The 16,247-nt window shown below is 39.5% G+C and overlaps 1 protein-coding gene across 4 annotated transcripts in view; it reads left to right on the top strand.

Annotated features, from left to right (window-relative positions):
• MGAT4A (alpha-1,3-mannosyl-glycoprotein 4-beta-N-acetylglucosaminyltransferase A) overlaps nt 1-14,177 on the top strand; it is a 66,233-nt gene extending 52,056 nt beyond the window's left edge. For all 4 annotated transcript variants that reach the window (XM_075200141.1, XM_075200142.1, XM_075200143.1 and 1 more), the window contains 4 exons: nt 3,025-3,103; nt 8,733-8,799; nt 13,430-13,542; nt 13,644-14,177. In XM_075200141.1, the coding sequence (XP_075056242.1) occupies nt 3,025-3,103; nt 8,733-8,799; nt 13,430-13,542; nt 13,644-13,673 (289 nt within the window). In that variant the 3' untranslated portion in view covers nt 13,674-14,177. The remainder of the gene's footprint in view (nt 1-3,024; nt 3,104-8,732; nt 8,800-13,429; nt 13,543-13,643) is intronic.
• Nucleotides 14,178-16,247: the final 2,070 nt, after the last annotated feature.

Raw genomic sequence — 16,247 nt, 5'->3', positions numbered from 1 at the left:
CGTGCGATGTTGCGCAGCTGGAAGCGGCAGGATTTAGCGAGAGAGAGAATATGAGGGGCAAAGGAGAGAGAGGAGTCAAGGGTGACGCCGAGGCAGCGAAGTTGAGGAACAGGGGAAATAGAGGCGTTGAGAACGGTGATAGAAAGGTCGGAAGGGGAGGGGGAATGAGCGGGGGGAAAGACAATAAGTTCGGTTTTAAAAAAAAAAAAAAACGCCATTATACCTCTCCACACACAAATCAGACCTCCCCACCCTGCCACCAGATTTTACCACATGTCCCTTACATGCCCATCAGCTTCCCCACATGCCACCAGATCTCACCACATGCCCTTACATGACCATCAACCTCCCTACATGCCATCAGATGTCCCCACATGTTTCTTACATGGCTATCACCCTCCCCACATGCCATCAGATATACCCAAATTCCCCATACATGCCATCAGAACTCCCCACGTGCCCCTTGCCTGCCCATAAAACCATCATAATGCCAACAGACCTACATATTTCATCAGATCTCCCCAAATGCCATCACATCTGCTTTAATGCCCGTCAGCCTCTTCAAATGCCATCAGATCTCACGTGCCCCTTACTTGCCCGTGAAGAGGAAGGGTGCTGCTTTTCCTAGGGTACCAGAGAGCCCAGACGAGGTCATGCTTGTGGTGTTTGTCATGGAGATAGTAAGTAATACACACTGGGCAGCACGGTGGCCTAGTGGTTAGCACTTCTGCCTCACAGCACTGGGGTCATGAGCTCGATTCCCGACCATAGCCTTATCTGTGTGGAGTTTGTTTGTTCTCCCTGTGTTTGCGTGGGTTTCCTCTGGGTGCTCCGGTTTCCTCCCACACTCCAAAAACATACTGCTAGGTTAATTGGCTGCTATCTAAAATTGACCCTAGTCTCTGTCTGTCTGTCTATCTCCCTCTTTGTCTATCTGTGTCTGTGTGAGTGTGTGTCTATATTAGGGAATTTAGACTGTAAGCTCCAATGGGGCAGGGACTGATGTGAATGAGTTCTCTGTACAGCGCTGCGGAATTAGTGGCGCTATATAAATAAATGATGATGATGATGAAGGGTGAAGAGGAAGGAGGAAGAGCACACTACACTTCTACCTCCTCCTTCTCTCATTGGATTGTCTGTGACACTGTGACTTGCATTGTTCATATGAGGTCACAAGACGTGGCTGCTCTCGGTCAGTCAAGCAGCTGAATGGTTTCCAATCTGCCATTGCTGGCACCTGGACAACTATATTGATGCTCCCGGCCAGGAACTACAATTTAGAGCTACAGGTTGGCCATCGCTGCTCTATGGTATCACTTCTGTTTCTTCTCCCCTCTAAACTGTACTATACCCCAGACAACATTCTCTCCAATAGTCAGCATTGTGTCCATACACAGATATATGTGTCCTTACTTATAAGGGAAAGGTAAGCTAGGAAAGGGGGAAGATAAGGTGGGGGGAGGGGGTGGACAGGTAGAAAGTACTTATCAAAGCAAATGCTAGACACAGGATCACAGGTATATAACAGCAAGTATGAGACAGAAAGATAACACAACTTGCCAGATATTTTCGAGATGCCTGGTGCCCAGTCTGAAGGCTCCAGAGAGGGCTCAGAGCCCGAACTGCAATAGGAATGAAAAGTCACAAAGCGGTGGATGGGGCAGAGGTAAGCAAGGAATTACTGCTTTTCCTAGGGTACCAGAGAGCCCAGACGAGGTCATGCTTGTGGTGTTTGTCATGGAGATAGTAAGTAATACACACTATGCTTGCAATATGCCAGACATAGTTTTTAAAAACCGATATTATAGGGGGGACAGGGTTGTTCCAATGGTTAGCTATTGGGGATTTGGCAGTCACGAGAACGTGAGAGATCAATTTATTAGAAGTAGCACGCTCTTCAGGCGTAGGGCAGAAGAGGGACAATCCAGGGTTCCTTGGCTAATGGACGTTCTGTGATGGGATTAAGGATAGAAAAGACCTTGTTCCAGAAGGGGACTATGTAAGGACAGGTCCACCAGATGTGAAGAAGCATACCTCTCTGACCACTATTAATAAATGTATTTTGCTTATACTGTAAAATAACTGGAAATTGCATTTTTGTTAATGAACAACGTTATCTACATTGTCTTATTATGCATGGTTAGTTACACTTGTTTGTTTCACATTGTTTATGACCTCAAACTGACTGACTGATTCTATATGATTAGCAGGATAGGGAAAGTAGTATTGATGCCACTGTATAGATCTTACTTAGATCTAATCAAGAGTATTGTGGCCAGTTCTGGAGTCCTCACATTCATAATGCTTCAAGAATGGGAAAGGGTATCAAGAACAAGTATACAAAGAAATGCGTGATGTTTCATTTTAACTTCTTAGAGCCCAGAAAACATAATTGAAACCTGTAAGTAACAGAAGGGTCTCTCTACCCTCCAATCTGTTTTAAATCCCCCATAACAAAGCTGTTTTTAATTTCAGTTGCTTACACAGGGATTCCAGTGCTGTCGGTGTTGTCTGTAGACTGTTCATGCCTCTTGGCTTCTCGACCAAAGGACGCTTGCCTAGTTTTCTTGAAACTTCCCCTGGATTCCCTGATTCACTATAATGTGCTGTAAATGTTTCAACTTCATAGTAGATTTAAACACTACAATGTGCTATCAAATATAGTTAATTACAGAGGAAGCCCCATGAAGAAAATAACAAACCTGTATAAATAAATAAAAATGGATACTTGATGGGATGTGGGAGAGCAGAAAATTAATAAAGGGTTGAAAAAACTTTAAGGGCTGTTAAAGAGCTGATTATTGAAGCTTCCTATGTCATGTGTGTGTTATTTGCACAGGAAAACAACTGAAAATATGTGAACCTTTTCTAACAGAGTAAGAAATTTAGGAAATAAACTTCCAACATATCTAATTGAAAATAGAACACTAAACTGACTGAAATGCTCAGAATGGATGGGCCAATTTGTCTATAGCAGACATTACAATTCTTTGTTGCTAATACAATTCTTTATTTTGATTGTAGGTATTTGTTTCGCAGTGGCAACCCGGAACACCCAGGGGACTTGTTGGTAAACACAACTGTGGAGGTACTATCTTACCAGGTATGATGGCCACAGACATGTAAAAAGTTTATATACTATTTAACTGCTGCTCTAACTAGAACTATTTTTCTTATTAATGAGATGAAATATATAAAACATTTGTTGATTTCTATACAGTCTGCACATAAACAATAACGTGTGTTCTGCTTGAAACATGGCCTGTCTTATAGAAATAAAACAAATGTACATATTGGGTCTGATTCATTAAGGAATGTAAATGCTGATGATATGTGCCGTGTTTTGCATTAAATTGCTCTGTGTATGCCCAGAAATTAACTATACGCTAGAGAAGGCAAGTTTATGCAATTCAACATGAAGCACAAAGGGCACTTACGATGGCCTACGATTTCATGGGCAGAATGGGGGACTGTTTCTGTCTGTCTGTCTGTCGTTTTTCAGTTGTATTAGTAGCACCAGTTCCAGGTCAGGTGTAAGTGCTGACTGATGGTTATGACAGTTGCGTATACTACTAGAACATGTGTTTGCAATCAGGAGCAACTGCAAAAATGCATTTTATGAACAGTAGTCATTAATAATAGTATGATAAATGTACTTAATGCAAACACAAAAAATGAAGACAAAAACTTATCAATTTACAAATATCAACTTTAAATTTCAGTGTACAAATAAGCTATCAAGTATTTGTGTGCTACATGAAAAAACAGTCAGTATTTAACTTATGTGCAAAACAGAATACTAATTTGCACCCCTTGCATTGTAACATGGTTTTGTCCAGGAGACTTAAATAAGAAGTTTCTTATGTTAAGATCCTTAATGAATCACGCCCCTAGGTTATTAACAGGTGACACTGATTGAATACTTTTTTTCCTCTTTCTCTGTGTTCTCATGGGACTTTATATTGCAGATATGCAGTGTGTGTGTGTGTGTGTGTGTGTGTGTGTGTGTGTGTGTGTGTATAATATAATATTACACACACTTGTTTTTATTGCATCGTGAGGACCCATGTCTGGAACATGGTGTATAGACACACCCCTTTCCTAATGCCCTGTCAACAGAACAATCATAGGGGTATGTGTAGGAGCAGTTTGTCACCAGAGTTACCACATGAGATTTGCACTTTGACTTTGCATAAAGTACTGACACGGATTGCAAGATGGGGAAAATGTCATGTATTTTGTCCGTGTGAGAACATCCACATACCCGCATACATAAATTAATAAATAATAACAATGATAAGGAAAGTTTTGTGTATCCTGGCCGTCTGAGGACATCTACATGCCCGCTTACACCGACACTTAGCCATGGAGGCTACAGTACTGTTCAACCACTTTGCATCATTTCAGGCACGTTTGATCCCTCTTTAAAGCTGTTATACGGTTCTTTATGTAGAATTTCACCCCCGACCAGTTCCCATCTTTGAGTATGGATGGTTCAGCCATGAGGCACGCAACACAGTCTCGCTTTCCGGGCACCCGGCATGTCTGTATAAACCTCATCAGGTGTTTCTCCACAGCCTGGACCTCCTCTCTGTCCCAGGATTTCCTCTGCACTTCTTTTGCAACCTGAAAGGAAGTAGAGTGGTCCATTATGGCTCCGCAAAATACAGAGAAGGCAAAGTTCTTCTGCCTAGAAAAACTGTGTGCTACACCTACCTGTGGAAGCCATGGCTGGGCACTGGTCCCGTGTTGCCAGGTCCATACACCGTCTCTCTTCTGACGTGGAAGTGCTCATCATCTGACATGTCGCTCTTCAGCTGGACCGGTTCTGAAAAGAAACAGATATGTAAAAGTCCAAAGCATACATCAGACACCAGATTTTCCACTTACCGACCGGATCAATGTGCATCTCGTCCAAATTCTTGCCTTTGAACTCTGCCAGTCTGCCATTAACAGTTTGCTGATCTTGGCGAGTTGGAGGCGGTAATACTGTTGGTGCACCCTGATGTTGTGCCCAAGGAAGTCTGCCAACTGATCCAGATCCTTGTCATTTAAGTTGAGGACCTTCGAGTCCGTGGCAGTGTGCTTTCGAAGCTTCGTGAAAGACAGTGCGTCGGGACGCTTGGTCTCACACTCTCGCGCAAACAGTCGTATGCAATCGGAGCCTCTGAAGTGTGACAAGGCAGCTGGTCTGGCGAACATGTAGACATTTTGGCTATCCACTCCACGTGTGTCACGCTTTTCGGCGAGAAGTTCCATTGCAGCTTGCATGGCTGGTGTCAGCAGGATGGGGACTTTTCTCCCTCATTTTCCTCGGATTTTAATGCGAGTGAAGTGCCGGCAGAGCTTCCTCTCAACCTCAGAAAGTGCTAGGGACACATGTTCGTGGAGATCCGAGGTATCTCTTGAGGAGAAGGTAGTTGGCAACATTTTTTTAAACTTCCCCTTCCCTTCTTCGATTTGAACAAGATCACCTGTGTCAGGGTGACTTTTGCAAGTAGTGCCCAGTGGTTAACCGTAGGATCGATGGATAGACCATTTTGGCCTCCGCATTGTGCACAAATTTTCCCCTATTGCGAAGATGTACCAATTGCATGCACCTTTCTTTCGAGTGCTCGGGGAATTTCAGAGCCCAGGCTACTTCAGTCGTATTGTGGTGAACATGCTCCATGTGCCGGGCAATTTTTAAGAGGGGCTTCTCACAGTACAGGCAGTAGTGATTTATACGCCCTGGAGCCATCACTGTTTCTGGATAGCGTTTGGATAGATATATATATATATATAATTTGCACTCCTGAATGTCAAGCTTCCATGATGCCGGTTGGATGTATAAGTGCTGACACTGGGCATTCCTGCTAATAAAATCTAATTAAAGTTACCCATTGCCTACACACAGTTGATGCAGACGTTTTGTGGACTGAATCAATATGCTGGTTATTAATTTACAAGCACTATATTACTAGTTCCTAGTTGATTTTACTGCAATCCTAAGGATATTCATTCAGCCCACACAGTAGTTGTGTCCACTATATGTAGGCAATAAGTGCACTTTAATGACGTTCAAGGGTTGTAATAAATAACAAATCTGCATTATAGCAGCCACAGGACACAGACAAACAAACAGGCCCAAAATGTTAGGAGGCAGTGGAAGCAGAAATAATAAAGTAATCGGAGAATAAATAATAGTTAAATGAGTTCAGCTACTGTGAATGTACTTTTCATACTGCAGACACATAAATGCAGTTATATAAACTAGAGATGGGCGGGCTCGGTTCCCCGAGATCCGAACCCACCCAAACGTCGCCTATCCGAGTACCGAGCCGAGTCTCCCGCCCAATCGGAATCAAAATCGAGGCAAAACGTCATCATGACGTAGTCGGAGCTCGGTTCTCGCGATATTTAAAAAGCATAAATACCCGTCTACACAGCAATCCATTGCCATTCGACAGAGTGAGAGAGCAGGGTTAGATCACAGGCTGTATTAGAGCAGGGACAGAGCAATAATTGTACACCTTATTCTTTGTATTATTATTTCAATTCTAATCTATTCAATTCTATTATTAATTCCAGTTCTATTACCAATTGTTAGGGCAGGAAGAGAGGAGGTTAGAGGAGGCTTTTTTTCAATATTTTGCACTACAAGTGCTTTGGGGTGTCCCATATTCCCCAGTGTGAAACACTAATTTTTCTGGCTGTCAAAGTGATATTTATCAGCAGTATCTATACAATTTTTTTGCACTACAAGTGCTTTGGGCTCATTAAAATGGATTCAAAGCAGTCCACATATGAGCAGAATCAGCAAGCAGGTGCTGGCACCAGTCCTGATAGTAGTGTTCCCAGTACGTCATCTGGTAAAGCCTATGTAAAAGTACATAGTCTTTTTAAATCAGGGGAAAAAACACACACCCCCAAAAAAATTACTGTGTTGAAGCGAAAAAGAAGTGTAACTGAGGAAAAGTTAACTGCCGATAAAAAAATAAATAAAAAAAAATTGCCAACATGCCATTCTACACACGCAGTGGCAAAGAAAGTATGAGGCCTTCGCCTTTCTCTATTAGTGGCAGATCAAAAAATGTTACTGAGCCTTTTTCTTGTACGGTCACTTGTGACAAAGCAAGACCAAGTAATTTGGAGTCTAAAAGTGGGGCACAACTACTGTTACGCGTGAAAGCCGAGCTGCAAGAAAACAGTAAGGCATTAGAGGATAATGTATGCTCTGAATCAGAAATGACACCAATCCCTGTGGAGAGTCCATCCACCAGTGGTATGTCTAATCGTGATCATTCTGTTAGTGTACCCATGAAGAAGGGCCCTTTCAGCAGTTCTGCTGATGTGTGCCTGAACAGCCTGAGTGTAGCTGGTGATACACCAATTGAGGATGCCACTTTGGAATTAGAAGAGGATGAGGGGGAGATTTGTGTAGGCGACAAGGGCGCTAATGCTGATGTTGATGAGGATGATGCAGACAGATACCAAATTGCCTTTCTCCATTTATATTTATATTCTAGAGTCTATAACGGCTGAATTTTTTACTATTTTCTACAAGTGGAGGGGGGCTTATAGAGACAGAAACCAAACTGCCGTTGTCCATTTCTTTAGATATTTAACTATAAGTGTAGGGTGTAATATACACCCAAAGACGATGGCTGCATTGCCAATATGCATAGATGGAGAGGAAGACAATCTGGTTTGTGTGTAGAATTAATGACGGCCTACCAGGAATTAAACTGTTTTTTTTCATAATTTGTTAGCTTTACAATTACCTTACTTATCCAAGAAACAGGTGGAGAACTAAATTTGGTTATTTTATGCCCAAAAACATTGATTTTTAAACAAAATTGCAAAACCAAACAAAACCAAAACACGACGGTAATCCAGATCCAAAACCAAAACAAGTGTGTCAGTGAGCATCTATAATATAAACTCACAATACTTAGATTCAGCTTGGTGTTCCCTATTAACTCAATGTGGCCTGGATGTCTAAGAATCCAATTGAAAATAAAAAATAGTGCAAATCTGCGCTTGTGAGATCTAATAATATAGTGAACACTAATTTGTATAACCATGAATTGTATAACACAATGTGATATGAAATAAAACGTTAACAATAAAACCGAGTATATAGTCTCTTTGTAGTGATGTATTGTCTCCTACTGTCCTTGTGTAGAAAAAATATTTTTTTCTTCTTTCAATCTCTGGTTTACACGTGTGAAAAAAACAAAATCAAGATCATCATAGTGTAATATAAATATAGTACAAGGGAGATAGTACACCTCTGATATATACAGTAAGTATTATATTGTATATCCTTTCACTGATGGCAAAGATAGTATCAATATTTCACAGTTGTGTAATGGACAGATACGGAAGCCATCACATAACTACTCCAATAGTTCTAAAAGAATATTCTACTACCTTGATGGTAGTAGGGATCCAAGACCTTTCAGTGCGCCGCATACCCGTGTGCTGCAGGATCTAATTGCCGACTTTTGACATCAGACTCTGCAGAGGCTTGTTAGATTCTACGTGCTTAGATTCAAACTGAACGGGGTAAACGCACATCCTTACAGGGATTGGACATCCCACAGAGGAGTTCGAATGTGTGTTACTACTGAAATGCTTTTATCCATCCGATAATAAAGAAAAAATATATATATATATAATATATCGTATGCAAGAGATATAGAGAGATATAATATATCATGCAATACCTGTCTCATCATGCTTTTTAGAAAGATATTTTGGATTTAAGGAATGATGTCAAAGAGAAGCGCCTGTCGGATGGATTCTTCAGAATAGGTAAGATCTTGTCGCCAGTAGATTAAATAGTCATATTTTATTTTCACTGTACTGATACTGTACTGCAAATGGGAGTTCCCATTGTAAGCAATGTAATCAAGGATACACCTAATATTTATTAAGATAAGGTCTAACAACCTCCTTTTTTAAAAAAAAAAATTTTTTTATTGTAACTGTTAAACATCAAATATATATATATATATATATATATATATATATATATATATATATATATATATATAATTACAGTGTGTGTGTGATAAAACCTTTTAATAAGATACAGGATATACATTGTAAATAATAGGGTAATAAACTATTGTCTGTAGCATGTAAGCATGTACAAAAAATGTGCAAACACTATATATAGAGAAATCATTTGTTATAATGTACAAGGTTTTGTTTTAGTGGTGAAACTTTGCTATACTGTCATGGATGACAGAATATTAAGCTAGTAGGTATGCATAAGGTTAGGATATAACATAAACTAGAAACAGGTAAATTTATCAAGCTGTGGGTTTGAAAAAGTGGAAATGTTGCCTAAGGCAACCAATCATATTCTAGCTATCATTTATTTAGTACATGCTACAAAATGATAGCTAGAATCTGATTGGTTGCTATAGGCAACATCTGCACTTTTCAAACCTGCAGCTTGATAAATTTACCCCACAGTGTGAAAATCTGGAAGTGATTCATTGGGAAAACTACTGACAAGGGAGAAAGAATAAGCCAAGACTCCATACTACACAAAGAGAAGAGCAAGGCCCCCACACCCTACCCAAAGCTGCTCCCTATCCTTCCTTACTGCTTCCTATCAGATGGCATAATTCATGAATTATTATTATTAATATTATTAATATTTATTTATAAGGCGCCACAAGGCATCCGCAGCGCCATACAGAGACAAACAAAATCACAATACAATGGGAGACAGCACAGTACAGTAAACACAGCAACTCAGTACGCTCAATGCACAGCTAAATGCACAGCTATGAATCCCATATTGCATGGTAGTCAAGAATGGTATAATTTGTTAGAGGCTCTGATATCTTCCATTACAGAAAACTTGGCTTTAACTTTGTGAATAGATCATAGATCCAACTTTAACTTTTTTGGCTACATAACGGCAAACATGTCTAAGAACATATGTGCTATTAATTTGAAAGAATTGGCTTGTGCAGCACAGCTAACCAAGGATCTGGAACTAGGTCTAACAGCAAGGTGCGATTGTCAAAAGATAAATAAATACTGATGCCCATAATACTGGCATAGTAATATCAGCATTATCGTCATAGAAATATTCTTCCAAACACTCTGACAATTCCTGTAACACCAGATAATGAGATAGAAGAGATTCACTTAAACGCTATTCTACCTCAGAACAAACCGAGAGCCACCATTGCAAATTTAGGGAGAGGAGTCCAGAAGGGTAGTAGAAGGGGGGTGACAAAGAGAAGTAAGGTATAGAAAGAAGCCACGTTCTCTAGCAAAAAAAAAAGAGCTGTTGAGCAATTGGAATAAGCATCAAACCAGACAAGAATCATTTAAGACTAAATAAGGAATCCTCACAAGGTCCTATATACAGCATTGCAAATTCTTGACTAGTAACACAGGAGATCTCGTAGAGTTAAATGTCTTATCATTAGTTGTTTGGCCCAGAGAGAGTACAAGTCAAATTAATATTTAGAAATGGAGTCCATAGTCAAAACTAGGCAAAAATGGAAGGGAGATATCTGGAACCAAAATGTTAACTGGAGCATCATCTAACAATTAAAAGCATTGAAAGCTACAAATAACGATCTTTCAGTGTGAGGACTCTGATGCCTAAAGAGCTTAAGAAATCACACTGGTGGCACTCTTCAGGAAACCTGGCATCTGTCATAGTCTACTATTGTCTGTCGTAGATACTATTATAATATTTATTAGTGTAAATGGAAATCCCCTTCTTTAATGGACTGCTCAGTCCTTTAATGGACTGAGCAGAAAGACATTTCCTAGCAGGGGTGGCGGGAGAAATATGTTGAAAGAAGTTGATCATGACCACCTAAAATGTAGTGGCTGTCAAGGTGGAGTTTAGGGTGAAGCTGTACTTTTACATCTTGAGGTAGTGTATTTGGAGTCTACATTTTACTAAATGCTCTATGGGCCATAATAAGCTCCCCTATAACTACAGACTCAGGTAAAATATCATGAAATATATCCCCCCCCAAGGTACTCCTCAATATCTGTTCCAGATTATCCCCAATGATCCCGGTTTTCTATGTCCTGTTTCTGGTCAGTGAGGTAATCTTCTTGTGAGTATGTGTAAGGTATCCTCCTTTATGCTTTAATGGGGCTGTCCAAGCATTACTCTGTGAGATTCACACAAACTATTGCAGCAAACTCAGATGACAGCTTGTTAGTGCTCTTTGTAAAGCTAGGTACACACTACACAGTTTTCATCCAATAATCGGGTAAATCAGCCGGCATACGACCGCTCGTTCAAAAGTCAGGTCAGTGTGTGCGGTGACACGATGGTTGAAAGTCTGCCCAAATGGACGATTGTCGACTCATTTGGTTGGTCGTACCGTTTAATATTTTCGTTCCAATCTCGTTTCCGCTGTGTAGTGTGTATAAACTTCTGACCGATCCACAGTGAGTACGAAATTACAGTCATTGCTCACAACATGGCTGTAAAAAGTCGCTAAAGGGACGTCCGCTCTTCCCTTTATCGTCCTAAACAAGACTAGTATGTATGCAGTCCATGGACCGAGCGATCGGACCATAGATCGCATGTAAAATCACTCAACATAAAAAATTGGTTGAAATTTCTGTAGTGTGTACCCAGTTTAAGGAGAGCTTTCTAGGCTCATGTACAAATATGTCCTGATTACAAAGTACTTGGCTCCTGATAGTGAGTCCTAAGTAGCTCATAGGGATCAGCTATCATGTGATACAGAGGGGTTCTGGCACAGTGACAACAGCTACAGTGTGAGTTGAGACATATTTTTAAGTTTAGACAACATGTTTCGTCAGCATTTTTAGTTCCAGTTGGTAGTTGTTTTTCAGCAGCACAGATGAAAACAAATGTACCTCAATACAGGCCTCTGCCAAAAGGTTATGTGACCATTCTCCACTCATACCAGGCCACACTATCATTTTTTTTTGTTCTTTTATGAAGTCTGGCTCAACTTAATTGGTATGATAGTGGAGGCTGTTACCAGGTTAGCAGCATTAGCTCCTTCTAGTTCATATATTTGTAAAGTAAATAACTTTTTTTATTTTTTATTTTAAAAGCATTTAGCAGGCAAACCTTAGAATTATATACTTTTCTCCATAGTAGCTTTTAACCCAATTAGTGCAACAAACAAAATAGTTAGGTAGTTTCCCAGTATAGGAATACCAAATATATTGTCATCTAGAAACAAAAGGTATATTCTATTTTTACTTTTTATGTTTTAGCTAGTGAGTCTGTCTCAGGCCTCTAATGTAAGCTGCACCTAACAACAATTGACATGACAGTCAGGTTACACTGGATCTAGAGGGGCTTTTTTACAGGTTTTACATCTGTTAAACAAGCCTGCGCATTGAGCTGCACACAGGGTTCAATTTGAATACTGTGTTTAATCATCCTGTGGTCAAAAACCAAAAATAACTTTTCCTGTCCACGTAACTGGAACTGGATGCTGCCGCTAACAGCCGCTTTCTACGTATAAGGCCATGCACTGCAGGCCATGGTCTCTGTAACTAGCTTATTAACGTTGGCTTGGAGTAATAAACAGCTGCCATTAACAGGTTAGAGTTAGTCAATTGTAAAAAAAAATCCTGCTGTAATTGTTCTAAAAAAAATCTAAAAATTATACTTTGTTTTAAAGTGCATCTATTCCCCCTTTCGAAAACTGATAGATTTGAAATATGGTCTTATCAGATATACTTTATTTGGTGTTTTATTGTTTTATCGCTTCCAGTCTTGATGGCTCAATTGCTGATGTACCCGCTGGAGACATCCAAAGTTGCAGATACATTTTTTACTGATCAAGTTTCCAGCGGTATAGGCCATTTCAGAAGTGTTAAGTTCTGGAAATACAATCACTGAGTTCCACTTTAGCTACACTTTTCTGCAGAATGCCACTGTACACTCTATTTATAAATTCACATTTTCATCATCATCGACTTTTATTTATATAGCTCCAGCAGATTCCGTAGCGCTTTACAACTGGGGACAAACATTAATAAAACAATACTGGGTAATACTTACATACAGAGAGGTAAGAGGGCCCTACTCACAAGCTTACAATCTATGAAAATATAATTTTGCAGAATTCATAATCTATGAATATAACTGGGATGACAACTGTCAGTGGATTCTGTTGGCTGGTGTGATTGAGGTACAGATAGGACTGTGAACACTAAAGGCCAAATTCTGCTGGCACAATATGTAAAGTTGCAGAATCGAGGTGAATATTTAATTGAAACGTTTTTGAAAATGTTGCTTGTCTGTAGTCACTGGCCTCCCTTGCAGCAAGTATTCCATGTCACATACACTTTAACTACTTTAGTATATACTATACACTCTGTTTTTGTAGCTTGAAATATAATTCTTTATGCATCGGGTAAAATAAAGCCATTTTTGTCGCTGTCCTTTCGCTTGAAGGTACATTTGAAGATGGAGTTGCAGAAGGACCTGTAGACCCCAGCCTAAATCCCATTTCAGCATTCCGTCTTTCAGTTTTACAGAATTCAGCTGTTTGGATCATTGTTAATGAGGTTGGTGCCAAAACAACGTTACCAGTTTTGCTTTGTTCTGCCTGCATATTTGTAATCGGCTATTTCTCTGGTTTTTTTTTGTTTTGGTTTTTTTCTTTTAGATCCACATAAAAAAGATTCAAGCAGACTGATACTGATCATTTGAAAAAGGAATATATTCAAGAAGTGTCATAGGTGGAATGCCACACCTTATATCATCACTGCCTGTTAGAAATGTGCATGTACCTTTATTTCATTCTGTTTTTCTTTCTTTTCAATTCTACCTCTGTGAAACCTACTGTAGCTAAAATATTGTATGTATTCATCTAATGTGAAGCCTAAACACATCACATCAGACAGATCTCTGGCACAAATTTTTAACTATCAATGTCTTTTCTTTAAAGGGTACATACAGTACAAACCTTTTCATGTACATTCCGTATAAACACGTATGAGATGAACACCATATGCAGACCTAATCCACGTTGACACATCTACTGACAAAATGTCACTGGTTGGAGTGGAGGCCACAGTTTTCAGTTACACACACACCCTGATGGTGTCACATAAGGAGAAATTGGCAGAAGAGGCATATCACATCTAACATGCATTTTGTGTGAGATGTAATTAAAAAAAATCTATTTTTGTTTTACTAATATGTGTATTTTGTAGATAATCAGGAAAATATATAAAGTTAAATTATATATAAATATATACACACAACCAGATAATATGTATAATTTAAGAGAACATAATTGTGGTAATTTTAATTATAGATTTCATATGCATTCTGTTGTCCCATTTTTCTGTGGTGGGCAGGGGGCATAGTGACTTTAAGTAGCATGTAGCACCTTTTTTTTTTAGTGCCTTTTTTGGTTGGCTTTTTTTTTTTTTTTAACCTGCTCACACTTATTCTAAAAAGTGTCAATTTCAGGTGATGAACCTTATCCTTTAGAGTAAGATCATGTAATCCAAATGAAATTTCAAAGGGTAATTTAAACCTATACATTGACATTTAGTATGTCATTGTCAAGAACAAGTAAACTCACTGGATATGATACCTGGCTTCTTTACAGCCTGCTTACGAAGATGGTGCTTCTCTATCCAGAAGCTAAAAATTGTAAAGGTAAAAATGCCCGGCTCAATTGGTATTTTTTGAATCTTATTTGTTTTTACCTGTTTAGGCTGTCCTAGCCCAAGCATTTTTGCAGATTACTGGGTCCAGTGACTGCTGAACTAATTTACGATAGTGTTCAGTTTCCCCTATAGTAACTTGCACTGCCAGGCAAGCGCTAACAGAAAAGCGGTGGTGTCCCCATTATAGCATTGCAAGGAAGCTCTGACCAAATGGTGTCATGGATCATTGTATAGGTCATTTGTCTGCAACAACAACCGAAACCACAATTTGCTGCCAAGGTGTTAACAGGGCAGCTACAAACATGCTGATATCATAAAGCGAAGGTGGAGGGTGACATTTATAAACATGCATAGAATGGTTAAGTTTTACAGTTATTTTTGTTTTACATATAAAAATGTTGTGGTGTAGCTGTCCACTACAATGTCATCAACCATCATTGTTTATTCTGAATGTTATTTTGTTTTAAGAACTTTATTTATAAACGCACCAACACACATTGTACATAAACAATGTAAGAACCAAAAAAAGGCCTTAATAGCTGACATTGTACAAATCCGGCAGGGACTGTGTAATAGCCTGAGTCGAAACACAGAGGTATATAAAAAGAATAAGCAGAATACACATACATTAAGCTGGTTCAAAATGTGCAAGAAATAATACAATACCTCTAATCCGAATATAGGAGCAATTGTGAAGGGACCAAAATTCATATTGATCAACAGACAAAACAAGTTATATGAAGAGTGTTGAAATATACTGGGAATGAGCATTACAAGCGTGTGAACTTGAGGCACTATTATATATGAACAAATTGCACCAGATTTAAGAGAATTTATTGGATTTAGACTTCAAATATGCTGAGATTTTTTCCATTGACGCCAAGAACCAAATTTTATTTAGGAGCTGTTGTCATGGGGGTTCTGGATTTTTCCAGTTCTTGGCCACCATGCATCTGCCTGCATTAAGAATTTGCACTGACAGTTTATCTGCATCCTTGTCAATAGCCTCTAAAGGGGAGCCCAGCAGAAAGGACCAGGGGATCAGAACCTGAGTAAGCTCACTGAGTAAAGAAGCCACGTCTTCCCAAAACGGAGCAATTTTTGGGCAGGACCCCCGTTCACCACAGCCCCGCAAGCCTAGATGGGGCTAGTAACCACCGAAAATAAATTCTATAAGCATTTTCTTTCACAAGTGAGGAGATAGAGGTCTTCGAGATCTGTCCCATAATGATTGACCAGGTGTCCTTATCTGGTGGCCTGCTCAAGTCACCCTCCCACTTAAGTTCATGAGCTGGGGTATTGGTCTGCTTGGAGGTGACAAGAAGATTATAAAGGTTAGAAATAATACCTTTTTGAATAGGGTCTCATACACAAATAGATGCCAGTTGAGTCAGCTTTCTCGTAACAGCATGTTTTGAAAGGGACTCGACATAATGTTTTACTTGAAGGTGTGCGAAAGGGCTGACAGACAGGAAATCAAACTTCTCCTGTAGGAATGCAGTGACCAGATTCAAGTACATCTCTGATCATCATGATACTCCTCATGTGCCAAAATAGAAATCGAGAGTAGCATTGCCCTGGGGAAAAAG

The sequence above is a fragment of the Mixophyes fleayi genome, chromosome 2 (assembly GCF_038048845.1).
Source record: "Mixophyes fleayi isolate aMixFle1 chromosome 2, aMixFle1.hap1, whole genome shotgun sequence".
Classification (NCBI taxonomy): Eukaryota; Metazoa; Chordata; class Amphibia; order Anura; family Limnodynastidae; genus Mixophyes; species Mixophyes fleayi.
The sequence above is the reverse complement of the archived record's forward strand: the minus strand, read 5'-3'. Positions and strand labels throughout refer to the sequence as shown.